Raw genomic sequence first — 17,861 nt, 5'->3', positions numbered from 1 at the left:
GTAGTGGCTATGTTAGAGGGTCACTGTGAGGACTAAATATATGCACAGCACAGTGGCTAGAACAGGGCACTACATCAAGATTGCAAACAATCATCCTCTGGATGTCAAAGGAAGGAAATATTTGCTACTCATTCATTGCCAATATAAAGTTGCTTTTTAAAAGTGAACAAACCACTGGACACAGTGGCTCATGCCTGTAATCCCAGCACTTTGGGAGGCCGAGGGAGGCGGTTCACTTGAGGTTGGGAGTTCGAGACCAGCCTGGCCAACATGGTGAAACCCCGTCTCTACTAAAAATACAAAATTAGCCAGCCCTGGTGGCAGGCACCTGTAATCTCAGCTACTCGGGAGGCTGAGGCAGGAGAATCGCTTGAACCTAGGAGGTGGAGGATGCAGTGAGCCGAGATTGCTTCATTGCACTTCAGCCTGGGTGACAAGAGCGAGACTCCATCTCAAAAAAAAAAAAAAAAGTGAACAAACCATCATCTTAGCTAATCTAAAAGGGTTGGTACTTCTCCCTGAGCAAAACGCATTCATCTGCACCGACTGACCATTAAGTGCACTCGACCCCTGTTTAGCCTCACCTTGCACAGCTCTGATATGTTAAAATGCTATTTGTCTATGAGACAGCCTCCTTACAAATACACACACACATGCACGTTTGTGCACACATGAGTGTGTGTGTATCTAGAGAGCTAGATATAATGGATAGCTAACCATCTATTGCCATGCTCTGTGGATTTTTCCCCACACTCAGTGGTGAGAGCCAGGGTGGCTAACTGTAGAGATTACTCTTGCCCAATGTGTGCTCCTCCAGGATACCCCAAGTCTAGTGTGTTTCACAATGTGTTCTGTTTAGTATGTGGTAGCTCTGTTCTCTGCCATTTACTGGAGTTATAGACCATGCTGGCTGTCAAAAATTATATAAATGAAGTACTTAACCTGCCACAAAGAAACAAAGAAAGAGTAATATGTTGGATATTAAAATGCAAGTTACCACAACCAGAATATTTTCATCAGAGTGGTGAGGTAACCATCTATAAGCAATTAAGACCTCCTGGAAGTCCTCTGATACTTTGGCAGGGAGAAGGGGAATCATAACATTACTGTAACTTAGAGAACTGACCCACAGTCTGTAGAATGGGGACTGGAAGAAGTAATGACCAGAAGACAGAAGTTATTGCAGATGGTTTGAAAAGCCTGGAAGGGCAACTGCCAATGGCAATGCCAGGACCACCTCCCCATAGAGACAATGCTATTAGTCATCACTCCCACTTCCAGGAGAGCAAACCACAGCTACAAGGGATATGAATGTGTTCCTCTCCTGCCCCCAGCTTGAAGCTTCCTAACATGCATTCTTAAGCAAATTCTTAAGTTACAGAAAGAAGTGACTCATTCTTTCTGTCTCACATTATTAAAAGTTGTGCAAATCATTTATGTCAATATGCGTATGTATGGAAACATGCATGTATGTTCCTTAGATGAGACCCTGTTTTTCTAAATTCACTCAAAATTAATGTGTTATAGCTGGGTGTAAAACTCTTAGGGTAAGAAATATATTCTTACTAAAGGGGATAAGCGGAAATCAGAAAAGAAATGAATAGATTTACATTGTCATTTATACATAATGTAATTTGTAGGGTGTCTGACAAACCAAACTTTCTCATCACCCAAACACAAGCTCAGAAATGGAAATATTAGTCTTTTTATGTGATTTATACAACGCTTGTTTGCCTTCATCCCTCCTAATATCATATACTTGAAAAGACTCTAAGAATCGAATTCTGGACCTAGCCACATGGCTAAAATGCTGCAGGATGGAAGCCCAGAATTCATTTTAACATGTATTATTCCCTAGACTGTGACAGAATTCAGGTTTCATTTAGCCTTCTCCAGGCTCCCACAACGAAGAATCTAGTGGGTTGTTAACATATTCATAAGTAAACAAATGCTCAGTCCTTTGGCAGGCTGCCAGGACATGGTGCCATCAAGGGATCCAGGCAACCCTGGTGAAGCTGTGGGGGTCTTTCGCCCCCCTCACTCTGTGGGACTGGACTACTGCAGATGCCACACCTGGCTTTCTGAGCATCTTATCCGTACATTTATGGAATCCTGTGGACAAGATACCTACTGGTAGAGTCTTGAAATGCAGCCCGAATTACTGAACTGAGGCGGTACTCTTTATGCCAGCACAACCACTCCAGGCCAGATGTTTGCAAAATGCAGTTGACTATAAGTCTCTAGAGCAATCCTTCCCAAAAGCACAGGAATCACCTGAGGATCTTATTAAAATGTAGATGGGAGGATCGCTTGAGCCCAGGGGTTCGAGGCTATAGTGAGCTATGATCGTGCCACTGAACTCCGGCCTAGGTGACAGAGTGAGACCCCATCTCTAAAAATAAATAAATAAATAAATGCAGATTATGATCTGGCAGTCTAGAGAGGGGCTGATACTGCTGGTCCAAGGACCCCACTTTGAAGAGCAATGCTGTAAAGTGAGACCATTCCATACACAGTGAAATAAACACGGTTTGGAGGCATCCCGCGTGCTAGACACTGTGCCTTCTGCTGGAAGCACACAGATAAGACAAGAGCCCTGCCTTACAGGAGCTTGTCCTGTAATAGGAGAAACAGCTTATAACACACTGGGTAAATTCTGCACTTGTTGAGATTCTTTGCACTATAAAGAAGAAAACATCCAATCTACAGTGGCTCAAACAAAAAGGAAACGTAACTGGCTCCTCTAATTGCAAACCAAGGGTAAGGCTGACTTCAGACCCATTTTAGCAGGGCTAAAATGACTTCACCAGAACCTAGCTTCCGTTTGTCCACCAGTCTGTGGTTTCTCTCTCCGTATCTTTTGGCTCTGCTTCCCACAATTTGACTGTCTTCTAGAGGCACCATGGATACCAGTCCTTATGTCTTCTCCTCTTTAAGTAAGAATGCCTGCCTAATCCCGAAATCTTAGCAAAAATATCAAGATATCTCATTGGCTCTAATTGGGTCATGTGCTCCGTCCTTAGCCAATCATTTTAGTCTTGGGAAAGTCAGCATGGCAAATGCTAGAGTTGTGTGTGGAGTTAGCTCCAACAGAACTACATGCACCAAAGAAGCAGGAGACAGATTTCCAAAAGAAAATCAGGGTTTGGATGCTGGGCAGCCACTGTCCCACAGTCAGTGCTAAGAGGTGTTTTAGAAGCATGAGCAGGGGGCAATGAGGGCATGGAGAAAGACACCGGTACCTGATAAACACTATCAATGTGCGTGTGTGTGTGTGTGTGTGTGTGTGTGTGTGTGTCCCCAGATACAGGGCAAAATGGCAAAGTGCACACAGTGCCAGTCTGGAAAGGACTGCTTATTGGTTTCTTGGGGGCTTTTAAGTCAACCCTCCTCCACCCCTACCTCCACCATGGTGCAAATCAGTCACTTCAGAAATAGTTCATTCACTACTTCCTGTGCAGGAGATAAGAAGTGAAAACTGTGGTTTAATTGCTCCCAAGGTGATTAAATTGCCATATTGACCAGACTGACACACATCTAATAATTTGAGGCCAATATAAAAGACTGTGCAGCTGAGTGCTAATTTGTGCAAAGAGAAAGGAGACATTGGTGTGGGCTAGAATAGAAGCTTCCACAGGCATTGAACAAACAGATGGAATAATGAGCTGGTTTACGCACTGGAACAAGAAAAGACCAAATGAGTTGTAGGAGAGGACAGTGCCATCTTCAAAAGCAAGCACAACTGCAAGATTTGAGTGCCCAGATCAATGACTTCCTCTCCACCATGACCCTTTCTACCATTACTCATGATTTCAATATCCATTTTAGGAACCCATTTGACATCCTGGCCTTTCAGCTTCTTATCATCTTCGTGCTCTGATTCAACACAGCTACTCTTGTTCTTGATCAGTGACAACCTCACCACCCCAGAAATGTAGGTTTCAAGAATTCTTACCCACTACATTTCTGCATTCTATCATACCATAACCATATATATATTTCAACTATCTGATCTCATAGAGTTCCAGTTCAATATTTCTCCTACTTTTTCTCCATGCATTACCCATCATCCAATTATCCATCTTCTCCACACCTGAATAAAAGCAGCAGAATGTAGCTAGAAAAAAAAATCATGCAACCTTTAAATTCATTATAGCCACAAATGTCCAAAATAGCAATGATGATTCTGATGACAACCTTGGTGATATCATTTATTAACATTTATTGAGTATCATTATGAGACAGCCTTATTCTCAGTTCTGAGTCAGTGTGTAATTTTCTTTGGCTTAATTTAGCTCGGTATTTCTCAAGGGGACCACTATTAACATTTGGAGCAGGACAATTCATTATGTGGGACTGTCCTCAGCAAGGCAGAACATTCAGCATTATTGCTTCCAGCCCACTAAATGCCAGTCCCATTCCCTAGTCATTGAAAAAAAAAATTTCAAAGGCTGTCTCCCAATCTTTCCCCCAACCAGATTGCAGGGACCGTCCCACACCCAGCTGAGAACCACTGGCTGAGTAGAAAGAGCACTAAATAGGGCATCAAATCTGATACGTACCATATTTTGTGACCTTGAGCAAGTCACTTAGCTTCTGAGTTTCAGCTTCTTCTATAAGAGAAAGATCATAATCCTATTTCTGCCCAGTAATCATAAGTTTCAAATGATCTAATAAAATATTAATGAGAATATTTGCTGTATCCATTAGGACTGTACTTGGCTGTGAGTAACAAAGTCGGCAGCAACAGCTTAAACAAGTAAGTGTTTATTGTTCCCACATCATAGATATTCTGGAGACCAGTGGTCCACGCTGATGAAGTGGCTTCATGATGTCATCAATATCCCTGGCTCCTCTTTCTGCAAGCAGCTTTTACCCCCTGGCTCCCTCTCAGTCACAAGGTAGAGGCCCCACTTCCATACTCAATCTGCAGACCAGCCAGAAAATAAAAAGTAAAGAAAAAGGACAAAACGGGCAAGAAAAAGCTCTGCCTATATCAGATATATAAAACTTACCCAGATATCCCCAGCAGACTTCCATTTACATCTCATTGGCTGTCACATGATCATTCCTACCTACAAGGGAAACTGGGAAATATTTTTAGCTGAGCATATTGCCTCCCTGAACAAAATCAAGGTTCTACGAATAAGAAAGAAGGGGAGAATGGGCAGTGGGTGGGAAATCAGCAATATCTGCTCTACTTGGTAAACTCATGAAGCATTATAAAAGTATAAGGCGGCAGGATCATTAAACCCTGAAAGAAGGCATATCATAAAATACAGTATCTGCATGAATTTCACTACATGAATTCCATCTGGTGTCCCATTTATCTGCATTACTTAAGACTAAGTAAGTGAATGGTCTTATTTATATCCAACAAGCATGGTGGCCCAATTAACTACTGAGGCACATCTCTGCCCACATTTTAACACAGGAATGCAGAGTGAAAAAGCTTGTATGTAGTGGACTGTAAAGAAAATAATCCCCAATTAGTCAAGGTAGCAGAAGAATAATAATAAAGTATATTAATGAATACAGAAGACATTTATTGGTTAAGACCACCTGGCATGCGCTTCCCCTACTTTTGATAATTGCAGCCTGATTTTCTTGTGAAAAATCACTTGCCCACATTGTGTGCAGATTGGTGGGACTATCAGTCAAGGTAGCTTGCTCAGGTGCCAAGGCACGAACACCTGACCCAGCCCTCAGCTGATCCAACTGTCTCTTCCAGGACTTTGAATTCTAAATGTGTGAAATACAACAAACAAAGAGAGGGAAGGAGGAAGGGGAAAGAAACATGGAAGGAAGAGGGAAGGCAGGGATGGAGGGATTGGGGAGGGAGGGAGGAAACCAGAGTATCCCACCTGGTTCTTCAACTGTTCTTCCAAATGTGTGGGCTTTGCCATCTTTTCCAGCTAATTTCCTGATTTTCTTAATCTAGTTGAGTCCGTTTTGCACCAAAAAACCTGAACTAACACTCTCAGACCACCCTATTCAGCTGTCTGCTTTAGTTTCAACCTCATCTTCTACTAAAGTTTGAGGAGAATCCCAAAGGGCACTTCTTCTCTGATCCCCAGACATTCTGTAAAGACATTGATAAATACTGGAATGACCAAAAGACTGGTAGGAACCAAGGAAATAAAAAGTCTCAGGGTGAGAGCATGTCAAAGAGCTCCGGACTGGGAATCAGAGGCTGTAATTTCTAGTTTGTGCTCTTTCTCTAACTAGGAATGGGACACTGAGTACATCATTCAGCCTTTCTGCACCTCAGTTTCCACACTTGTAAATGACTGAGCTGACACTATCATACAGCTTTTATGGCATGCCAACATGTCCTAACTTTGCTACATCTCCACCTGTTCACTGAGTCCTGCCTGTGTAGCCTTTAGAGTTGCAAGCCATATATTAGCCTCCTGGACACACCCTGCTCCTTAAGCTTTGATGAGGCCACCTTGTCCTGTAAAATTTAAACAAGATTGCCTAGAATCATCATCTCACAGTTGGGAAGAAACTTTTCTCCCTCCCAGACACCTCTTGGGGTAAACCAACACTTCCATGGACCAACTCTACCTCCAGATTTCCTTTCTGTGAATTTGCATTCGCCTACCTTTCACCTCCTTGTAGGAACTGGCATGTTTTTGCCCCACGTCATCCCATTTGTCACTACCTTGATCCCTTCAACTTTCAAAGCACCACTCACTAAAGGCTAGGCATGTGGAAACCTTTACTGGAGGTTTGGGGCAACCAAGGTGACTATACGGCAGCACAGTTGAGCAAACAATTCCACCGTGGGCCCTGGCTCTTCCAGTCATTGGCCATTCACTTCTCTTCTGGGGAGAGCCACTGTGATCTCCCCTCTTGGGCTCCAGTATCCTGTCTTGTTTGTTCCCTGTTATTCCACCCTTTACCTCTTCCCCTCTTCTTTCAAGCTCTTTCCCACAACCCCCAAATTTCCTGTTTGGGTTCTTTACAGAGCTTGTTTCCATCACTAAAACAGCCTAGGACAGTGTTTTGCTAAACAAAAGTCATTCTAAGAGGAATTTTGGCCAAAGGCACTTAAACTAACAATTTTTTTTTTCTGCTGCACAAAAATGCATCTCTAAAGATACCGATAACACCTGCTCCTTGTCTGAAGGCATAATGCCATAGGACAAGTTTCTCAGAAAGCACTGACTGGGACAAAAAGGGTTTGCTATTTTGTTGGTATCCCTTAAATGGAAACAGGGTAGTCTCTGATGTACCAAGCAAAAAGAAAGAGACTTTGCCATGCACTAGCTGTGTGACCTTAGGAAAATTACCCATCTGAACCTTCTATATTCCCTTCTATAAAACGGGGATCATAATGATACCTATTTCATAGAATCGTGATGAGAATCCAATGGAATCACACTTATAAAATGCTTTGCACAGTGCCTGGCACATCATCATTCTTGCTATTTAGGGCATTTGAAAGTGAAATGAAAATGGTGATAGAAAGTTATAAAGAGCACAGCACATGAAGTCACTTGGGAAATGTGAAAATATAAATGAGAAACTATGTGAAGTAAAGATTTAACCTAAATAATGTGAACTCAGAACTCACATCCTTGGGAGAATACTGGTCTCACCAGCAAGTAGGTCTGGTTAAATAACAGGACTAAAAACAATTGATATGAATGTTATTATCTCAGAAAGAAGATGTGTTTTCATTCCTATTTTCCTTTAGAGAGGAATAATGTAACACCATCCTTCATGTAAAAATACTGAGCACCAATATGAGAAATGAAAGATTTTAATTCCTCCCAGGAGCTAGTTCATTCATAGAAAGACTGGGAGCTTGCCAGAGCAACTGGGACATCTGAAAATGGAAATGTAATATTTAGACTTCTACATTGTTTCTTAAAAATTTTTCAGTTCCTGAAGTGGTTAAAAGATGATCATACTGGCCATGACCTCTACATGTCAAAAATAAATACAGCCTCAGCCAACATTACAGTAATACGTTTTCCTACTCAACTCAAAAAATGTGTTGTACTGTAATTCAGTTGTTACCTTTCGTTTGGGGCCTTCAATTTGTTTGTTTCTCTTTCAAACATTAATGTGGAAAAACATTTGAGGCCTTCCATGGGCATTATTTGGTATTCCTTTTTGTCTATATTAATTTGCCTTGCTTTTTCAGCTCCTGTCTGCCCCATACATATGAAGTCCAGGACATGAGAGGAAATGGGCCTATAAACAAACAATTCCAATCTGTAGCAGCACACACTGACAGATCTATGCAGGAGGCAGTCGGGGGAATAAGAGGACAGAAAGGCATTTCTGCATCTTGGAGCAGGGCTGATGAATAAAAGTTTCAAAAAGATCCAGGGTCTTAATAATGAGAGTCACAAAGTGGAGAAGAAATGGGAGGCAGGGGGTGCAGTAGAGAGTGTGAAGAAGTTATTCAGAGGAAAATGGGACATATCAAGCCTATAATAAAAAAATCTTAGCTGACTATACTTAACATAATAAAGAGGTATATCAGTTTGTTTAGCACATCTTGTACATTTACTCCTTGAGCTTATTGTGACTTGACCTTTTGCTTTTCCATGCACAGACGAAATTTCTCTATTATATACTACGCAAATCAAGGGAGAGCCCTACAAAAGTTACAGAAGGAAGGGAACAGCCAGAGGACAAGGACACCATGTTCTTCATCCTCATGCAAGACATCTGATCTGTTCTTGTGAGAGGAATCCCAGGAACAACACATGCTCTCTCAGCCTCCAGCCAGATCAGTTCTGAGTGTTCTCAAGCCCAACCAGTGATTGAGGGGGCATTGTCAATCTCTTGCTGCAATCATCAAGGATTGTTTGTCATGTATGCACTGACCTCTTTGGAATTCCATCATGCAAAGTGCACTGGCTTGTCTTTGCTTTCATTATAGTTACCCACAATAACTCATACCTTTGCACTCATTTTCCGAGAACTTGTAGGACACCATTATTTGCTGTCTCCTATAGCCAGGCATTTCATCCTCTGCATCTGGAAACAGGACCAGCTTCAGGGATATACAACCTGCACAGTTACACATGGCCCCCCACTCAGAAGGACCCCAAACTTGGTTTCATTCTCTGCTGCTGCCATCTTGAAAGGCTTAATTGTTTTTTCAACAACAGCATTGCATTTTCATTTTGCACTGAGCCCTGCAAATTATGTAGTTGATCCTGTCTAGAACACTAACTGCTTCAAGGTGAATTTCTACCAAGCCCTGTCTTTACACCTGGGGTGGGAGCCATTACAGACTGGTTCTGAGTACAGCTTTTAGCCCCAGTGATCATTTTCATTGCCATTCACTTGGTAGGGTGACTATTACCAACCTAAAAGTTTAAGCAGCCCAAAAATACTTTTGACATTTGATTACAGATAACTGGTTTGACCAAAAGTTAAGGTTTATCCTTGGCCATCCTTTATCATCCTGTTACCATGTGTACAGACAGGCTCCTGCTCCTTCAAAGCTCCTTCATTTAGAAACAATACCAGAACCCCCTACCCCAAACACTGGTTAATACAGTTTCCAATTCTATAAACTTAACGTGTTATGCAAAGTTTAACATTTTCTTAGCATAATTTGATTAAGGATGTGCAGAATTGCATCAGATGTAACAAAAGCCAAGCCCTGTAATTTCAATTATTAAATACTTGTACCAAAGCCTGTACCTGAGCAGCTCAGTGGCTCATACTTGAACTGCAAAAGTAGCAACTGAATGTCCAGAAAGCAGGGAAAGTATCTGAATGAATTGTTTTCTTAGCTGTGACAGATTTGAAAAGGGTTTCCTCAAGGTGAAGGACAAAAGGGGTCTATAAACTGTGCATTTACCTCAGGACATCCCATCACACACCTCAAGTCATTCCTCAAATTGTGATTGTCATTTTCTACCTATCCCCATTGGATCCTGACGCAGAACTGTCAGGCTTTCTAATATAACAATTGGCCAACCACTCACTCTCCAGAAGCCTGACATCAAAAGTGTGCCTCACCACATATCTGTTAGCTGGGATTGGAACATTCTCTCATTCAGATCTCTTCAAGACGATGCAAAAACTCAGTTGTATGTGTGTGTGCATGTGTGTTGTGTGTAGGGCAGAAAGAAAGTTGGGGGGAGGATGGTAAAGTGACACCTTGTCCTTATTTACCATGCCTACATGATGAGACACACTTTTCATTTCCCTCTTGCTCTTCCTAGAGTCATCTCTAGAGTCTGGGTTTCAAGACCTAGGGAATATTAATTTAATAGCCTCCCCCAAATTCACATTAATTTCAAACCAATCACATAATCCAGCTGCAACTGCACTGTGTGCAACAGAAATCCTGGACAGAACTGGCTGTGGCCAAGCAGGGAATGTATGGGAACAGGCAGCCATTGTCTCGTTCAGCACCCACAATAGGACAAACTTCCTGAAAGTAACCATCCCTACACCTGCAGAAAATCTATTAGGTGGGTGCAAATGTAATTGCAGTTTTTACCATTACTTTCAATGACAAAAACCACAATCACGCTTGCACCAACCTAACACATCACAGTCCATCAAACTACACATTCACAGCACTCAAAACAATAAGTGCCACATGTCTTCTGCAAAAAAAAAAAAAAAAAAAAAAAAACGCTTTTTAGCCCTCCCTTAGACCCCTGGACAACATTTGCTCCATCACAGTCCATCAAACTACACATTCACAGCACTCAAAACAATAAGTGCCACATGACTTCTGCAAAAATAAACAGCTTTTTAGCCCTCCCTTAGACCCCTGGACAACATTTGCTCTGCAGGTTTGTTCTGATCCCCGCCCTTATGGTGTTCATGCAACTGGGAAAACAGTAACAATCAAATTCCTTACTTCGAAACATTTACCTCTCCAAATTTAGAAATTCTGCATTTTTTCTCTAATTCATCACTGGGAAATTGTCTATAAACAGTTGCCCTGGAAATCTTGAAGATATTCCTATTGCTCACTCCCCACATCTAGATAGAGCCTATGGCTTATTTCCTTCAGCAAACTTTACTGAACAGGCTGGCATTTTCTCCACACAGGTAATACATTCTTCCACTCTCTCCAAGTATTTTCAAAATTTGATAGTTGCATATTTCATTCACTTATTTAATAAATATTTATCATGTACTATGTGGTGGACACTGAAGGGTATAGATTTGCTCTGGCCCCTGCCTGCAAGGTATCCACTGTCAGTCTGAATGAGGTCTTTGAGTGGCTCTGAGCTCCTTGAAATTTAAGCCCCCAGCCTGTGCCTCTGCCTTGTTCCAAACTCAAATTTGTTGACTAAACACACTGTGTAAACTTTGTTTTATAAATACAGCTTCCTCATTAACAAAGGCATTCCAAAGTCAAGGGGTAAGGAGTGCTATCATTGAGCAGAATTTGAAAATGAACATCACCCTGACAACCTGCTCTAAAGAATATTTTCTCTTGCTGACGGACATATTGCCAGCTTGGGAAATGTGAAAGGATCTCTTTCATATTTGCTGCCTCAAGAATGGTCACAGGCTCTGTTGCAATTTGTCATAGCACAGGTCTGCTTGCACTAGGGGTTGACAGAAGCTTGTTAATGCCAAAAATGCTTCTCTCTCCTTCTTGAACCTTTGGAAGCTGAATGTCACTGATATGACTAGCTCAGCCCTTAGTGGGAACAACACCTGTCTCACTTTCCTAGAAGGCAGCTAGGTACAAATCTCCAGGAGCAACAATTCACCTTTTCAAACTACAGAGCACAGGAGTGGCAGAGTGGAGAGAATGCAGCTGCTACAAAACAAGATTACGAACGGAAACCCTGTTCAAACAGAGCAAGCAGAGGATCTGTTGGTGTTTAGCTTAAAATTTCATCTGAGCAGAGGCCACAAATGCTCTGCCAGCTGCAAAGGCTCTATCTAGCATCTAATATTGTTTTAAATACAAGATCCAAAACATCATAATTCTACTTTAACACAGTCCAAGTCCTTAGATAAGCTGAAAGAAGAATGAATTCAACTGCTTGAAAATCCTTCACTCAACAACTAGGCATGAATTTCACTGCGATTGTAAGAGCTGATTCTAATGCCACACAAAATTTGTTTATAAATGGTTATTTTATTCAGAGTGGTTGCTTTTTAATGCTGCTCTCTTAATTTCCTGTTAAATCTGTTTCATCTATAGCCATCCAACATTAATATTTATTTTGTTCACTTAACTTTATTCTTAAATCTATTACAAATATTCTACTGCTGGTGAAGCTAATTCAGCATAGGCACTATCACAAAAATATGGAAAACATGATCAATGTATTATAGCTGTAATCTGGCTTCAGAAACACAATACTAAAAACTATTTTAGTAAATTAAGAAATAAGCATTCTGGATTGTGTTATAAAATCCAGTTCTAAATACACCCCTTTTTAAACCTTTATGCTTCTTTACCTTGGAATTCTTACCAGTGTAGCTAGATTTCATATTGCAATGGTAATTATACTTAAGAACCATCATGTGTTAAAATATTCCCCACGTACAGATTATTTTTATCATCTTTTCCCTAAAATAAAATTCTCAGCATTTAACCTATACATGTTGGCTTTCAGAGATCCCATAAAAAATCATAGTAAAATAAAACATGATGATAGTGAGCTTGTACTGTATTTACTGTAATATACAACTACACTGTCTCTTGTTCCCATTTGGGCTTCATAATTTCTTCTCATAGTATAACATTCCGCAGAATGTTTCAGTACCAAATGGGTTCAGGACACAACATCATAACTACTACAGGAAAATGTAACGGTTTTCTCCTTGGAAAATACCAAATTTCAAAATCCTACACACTAGTTCATTTTCATTTCCTCTTTACCACAATTCATTATCATATCTAAAAGAAGCTCTTGGCTGAAGCCTTATACTGTCTGCAGCATGTTACTTTCTTTGCAAATTTGCTTTTAGGAAACATGATAAAGAAAAGCAACATATTCCACAGGCATCCCAAGTAAAGCATTATAAATTAATATTCTCTCCTGCACTAATTTAAATGGGAAGCAAGGAAGAAAAGGGAAAACCCTTACGGTTCTCAGATGAAACTTCGCTGCTTTCATCCACCTCCACATACCGTGTCAGGGTCAGAAAAACACTCCAAACAGATACTTCTGTCACTTTGCTAAACCAAAGAAGCTGCTACCATCGCCAGCAATATGTTCACGCTACTTTCCTGAGGTCTGTGTTCTAATCATCAGAACTTTTAAAAATTACACACTTTTTTTAAAAATCCTTTTTCTGAACCAACCTCAGGACCAAAACATTGGTCTCTGCTTCAAGGTTCCCCATTTTAACTGAAGAGGAATGAAAAACCAAATGCCTTCAAGTCCTGAAGGAGTTGCTTCTTCCTGTGTTCAAAGTTGAAGTAGTGTGCTTTTTCTTCCACTGCCCTGTTTGGTTTCTGCCTTTAGAATTCAAAGATGTGTTTCATTCCTGGACACCTAACAGGCTGAGATTTACATGTGAGAAAACATCCCCCAGGTTATTACCAAGGAGGCAAAAATTGCTCCCACCCAGTTTAGCTGCCTTTCAGGAAAGAGACTGGAAAAATGGAAACGAGGGAAGGGAAGGAGATTCTATCTGAAGCTGAGGACAAGTAACACAGGTGAATCCAAAGTAATGGAGGCAAATATAAAAAAGAATATTATTTATTATCTTCTTTATTAATACTCACATGTAACCTTTGCTTTTTACACAAAAGTCTAGTTTAGAAGAATGCCTCCTCGGCTTATCATGCCCAATGGGGCTTTTTGTTTCTGGACCACTTCCCCTTTCTCCACCCCCACCCCCACATCCAAATTACTCTTACATGTTCACAGATACCACGAAAATTTTGTAAACAAGATTTGGGTTACTGGAACTTGATTTCATTAACATCCCACTTCAAAATGGAAGGCAGGTGGAGGACGGGGTAAGAAATAGGAGAAAGAGGACAAGAGAAGGCAAAGGAGAGAAGAAGAGGGGCACCTGGTCAGAACGTTCAAGTCTTGCCTTTTCTGAGGGGTGTGTGTGTATTTTGTGGCTATTCCTTGAAATGCACTGACTCAACACATTGACAGCAAGTGTGTGTGTGATTATTTATATATCTATAATAGAATATGTGGGCTTCCTCCGTTTGAGTCTGGACCGTGTTTATTTAAACACACTACGATCCTCTTTATAGGTATCACCACAGGGAATCAGGTCTCCTGGGAACCCCTTTCAGAGACGGGGCTTCCGAAGCAGGGTCTTGCTGAGATCTTTGACCTCCTCAGGGCTGTTGACCCGCTCATAGCCCAGGACGGCCATGGGCTGGTAGCAAAACTCCTCCACCTGTTTGATCTGCTGGAAGGTGAGGGCGGTCCGCCAGGCATTGGCGGCCTGCGTGGCATTGCGTGCAGATACTACGAAAGGCTTGGAGGAGGAGCCCGAGCCACTGGTCATGTTCAGGGCAAACTGCTCCATTTCGGGGCTCACCAACAGTCCCACAAAATCGTACACTCTCCGTAGTGTCTTGACGGGGTCTCCCACCAGGTCCTCGTACCGCACCACCAGGTAGTGGCCCTGCAGCCAGTCAGGGGGCTGCAGGGCTGTCTGCAGCGTCTTAGCCATACTATTGCAGATGACCTCCATAGCGCCCAGAGCGTGGTAGTCTGCAGGGCCACCCATGCCCTCCTTCTTGGCGCCAAGCTTGTGGCCCGCGGCCTCCAAGAAAGGCATGCGGTGAGCTCGCGGGTCTCGGCTGCGCACCACCTGTAGGCTCTCACGGATAAGACCGTGGCGCGAGCGGATCCGTGAACTCGCCACCGCTCGGGGATCACGCACCAAGTGGATGACCTTGAGGTCCAGGGCCGGGTCTCGAAGCAGTGGCGCCAACACCGCCACGTCGAAGACGCGCACACCCTTTATGACTAGTGTGCGGTACTTGCGGCACTCCTCCTCGAAACGCGCCAGGCGCTGTGGCGGGCACTTCTTGCACACGCGGTCATCCACCAACCCCACGACCTCCTTGCGGTAGGCGGGGCAGAGTGGTGACGAGCACACCACCTTGTTGGTGGCTGCGCCGAAGATGCCCAGCGTGGTGAGGTTGCGCCCCCCGCTGCCCGCGGGGCTATACAACTGGAAGACAGAGAGGTCGCAGCGGTAAAGAGCGCTCAGCATGTCCCGCGCTGCCCCCTGCAGGGAAACGGCGTCCCCTGGATACAGTTTTTGCCATACATGCCACACTGGCTCGTAGAGAAAGAACACCTCGGGATTCTGGTTGAATAGCTCGCCGAAGAACGACGAGCCAGAGCGCCACGTGGTGAACACGTACACCAGCTGCCGCTTGTCCCCGACGCCCCCGGTGCCCCGAGTGCCATTGCCTGGAGGGGCCGCAACCCCCACCATCCCTGCCGCGGCTGCAGGAGCCGCCCCGACGGCGGCAGCGGGAGGGCGGTAAGGAGTGCGGAGGTCCAAACGGGCACGAGCACGGGGCGGCCCGGCCGGAGGCGGCCCTGGGCGCCCCCAGGGGCCTCCGGCTGCCCCCGCTGCCGCACCCAGCGGCCCGTCAGAGTTGCACTGCTGCAGCGGCTCCTTGTGCCACTTGTAATCCAGGAGGTTGAGCATAGTGAGCACCAGCAGCAGTGCATAGCCCGCGCACAACACCAGCGCCTTCCTACGGAACACCTTCATTCCGAGAGGGGACGCGGGCCAGCGGCGTCCTGGGCGCCGGGGCCACTGCGGGAGCAGGGCACGCGGCGCGGCTGCAGGCGCAGCCTGGAGCAGCCGAGGGAGCGCGCCCGGAGGCAGAGCTCGCGGCGGGCTGCGGCTCATCACAGGCACAATCCGGGCCGGCGGCGCGGCGGAGGCAGCCCTGCAGCCCGGGAAGGGGACGCAGCGGGCTGGCTGCTGGCGCCGGGACTCGGGCCGCGACTCCGAGGCGGGCGCGGCGGCTGGTCCCCAGCGCCCAAGGCTGGCTCTCCCATGGCAGCGGCTCCGGGAACGACCTGCGAGGGGAAGCGAGGTGAGCGGATGCGCCCCAATCTCCCTCCCAGCCTCCTCCTCCTAAGTAACGCCCACCCTTGGTTCTGCCGGGTTCCTCCGCTCACCTGGAGCCGAGGGCGCGCCCGGGAGTGGCCCCGGATCACCGCCCGGCGGACTGTCCGGCTGTCACTCGTTCCTCGATTTCGCTCCCTCTCGCTTCCGCTGGGGTTCCCCGCACCTTCGAGGGGTCGGGTGAGTTGGCCGACTTATCCCCGGGCAGTTTCCGGACAGCAGGCGCCCTGCAGCTCGGGAAGAAAAACTTTCACGCGGCCCAGAGCCCCGCTCCGCGCTCCGCCGAACCTGGCGCCTCCCGGCTCCAGCGACGTCTCCTTCGCTCTCTCCGGACCGCAGCTTCCTGCCTCGCTCAGGGGAACGAAGCCGGCTGGGGGCGATGGCTGGGGGCGGCTTATATGGGACACAGCTCCCGGCATAGCGGCGCAGCCCCTCTCGCTTTCGGCCTCCGTGCGGCGAATTTTCCCACCTCTCTGGCAGCGGTGGATGGGGCACAGCGCGACCCCGCAGCGGCGGCGGCGGCTGCTTCCATCACCGGGAGGATGCCCGGGCGGACAGCGCAGGCAACCCCCGCCGCTCCGCAGCCTCCGACTGGCCCAAAGGACCCTGAACACACAGCTCTAGGCAAGGAAACCCAGGTGTGCAGCACTGCCCGCCCCGCCCCGCCCCCGGTACCAGCGCTTCTGGCCAACGAGGTATCTAAGCAAAGAAAGACCCCGCCGCCGCTGCCGCCGCCGCCGCCGCCGCCGCGCGAAAGCGGCGCCCGGGAGGATGCTGCTACCCGACTCCCCTTACGCCGGGCGCCCGCAACGCGCTCGGGCCAGCCTCTGCGCGGCTCCTGCCAGCCGGCGCCCGGTTGGTGCGCGCCGCCGTCTGTCGCCGCGGCTCCTCCCCTCCGCCGCGCAGCCCTCCCCCTTCGCCGGCCCCGCCCCCGCCCCCAACGCCGAGCCGGCTCCCACCGTCGCTGCCTCGGGGGCTGGAGATGCGACCCGCTTTACCGTGACGCGCGGGGGCTGCAGTCCACGGGTCCGAAGGCTTAGCTCTCTGCGCGCAAAGCGCCGGGATGCGAACGCGGGATTTGGAGCTCGTCGGTGCCGAGAGCTGCCAGAGAGTTGGATTCTGCCGGACTCGGCCTCATGTTTTTGCTCTCAGGAAGAGTTGGTGATAAAGTTTGGGCAGAAATCCCCTGTCGGCCGTCCGGTCCACGCTTCCCTCGGGGCCGACACTGCCAACCTTTCCGGACACTGAGGACACCTCCGCGCCCTGGAGCGGTGGGAGGACGCGGAGCGCCGTTCTCTGGCTTCCGACACCCTGCCCGCCCTCTCTGGCGGGTCTGTGGCTGCTCCCTCTCGAAGGAAGTAATAAATCTTTCTGACCTTGGGGGTCAGAGGAGACGCTTCAGTTTTCCGGAGGGGTGTGCGGGCGGGGCCGTCTTTCCGCTTTACTGAACCTCTGGCCGGGGCTGCTCTTGTTTCATTGTGCCCCACGCCGATGCTCTCCGCATTTCCGCTCGCGTTGCTGCGTCCACTGTGATTGACGTCCTCTGGAATTGGGGTGATGGGGGAGGGGAAGGCCCCGTTCTAATTTACAGAAAAATACTTGTCTCGCTTCTTGGTTTTATAGATGAGATCAAAGAACTTGACCCCAAAGGAAACACCGTTGTTGAAAGAAAATCATTTTTCATTTGCTTTAGGTTTAAGTACTTTTGTTTAAGGTTATGAGGAAAAGCGTCTCTCTCTCTCCCCAACTCCCTCCCTCCCTCCCCAAGAACACTAAGCTGTAGCCTCAACTTCATCTGTAGAATGGGGACAGTTGTAACA

At 46.1% G+C, this 17,861-nt stretch overlaps 1 protein-coding gene across 1 annotated transcript; it reads right to left on the bottom strand.

Annotated features, from left to right (window-relative positions):
• Window positions 1-13,657: 13,657 nt before the first annotated feature.
• Window positions 13,658-15,819, bottom strand: CHST2 (carbohydrate sulfotransferase 2). The gene has a single exon (XM_054482682.2). It carries the CDS (start codon window positions 15,817-15,819, stop codon window positions 14,227-14,229), a length of 1,593 nt encoding a protein of 530 aa, XP_054338657.1. The 3' UTR covers window positions 13,658-14,226.
• Window positions 15,820-17,861: the final 2,042 nt, after the last annotated feature.

This window comes from Pongo pygmaeus, chromosome 2 (assembly GCF_028885625.2).
Source record: "Pongo pygmaeus isolate AG05252 chromosome 2, NHGRI_mPonPyg2-v2.0_pri, whole genome shotgun sequence".
NCBI lineage: Eukaryota > Metazoa > Chordata > Mammalia > Primates > Hominidae > Pongo > Pongo pygmaeus.
The sequence above is the reverse complement of the archived record's forward strand: the minus strand, read 5'-3'. Positions and strand labels throughout refer to the sequence as shown.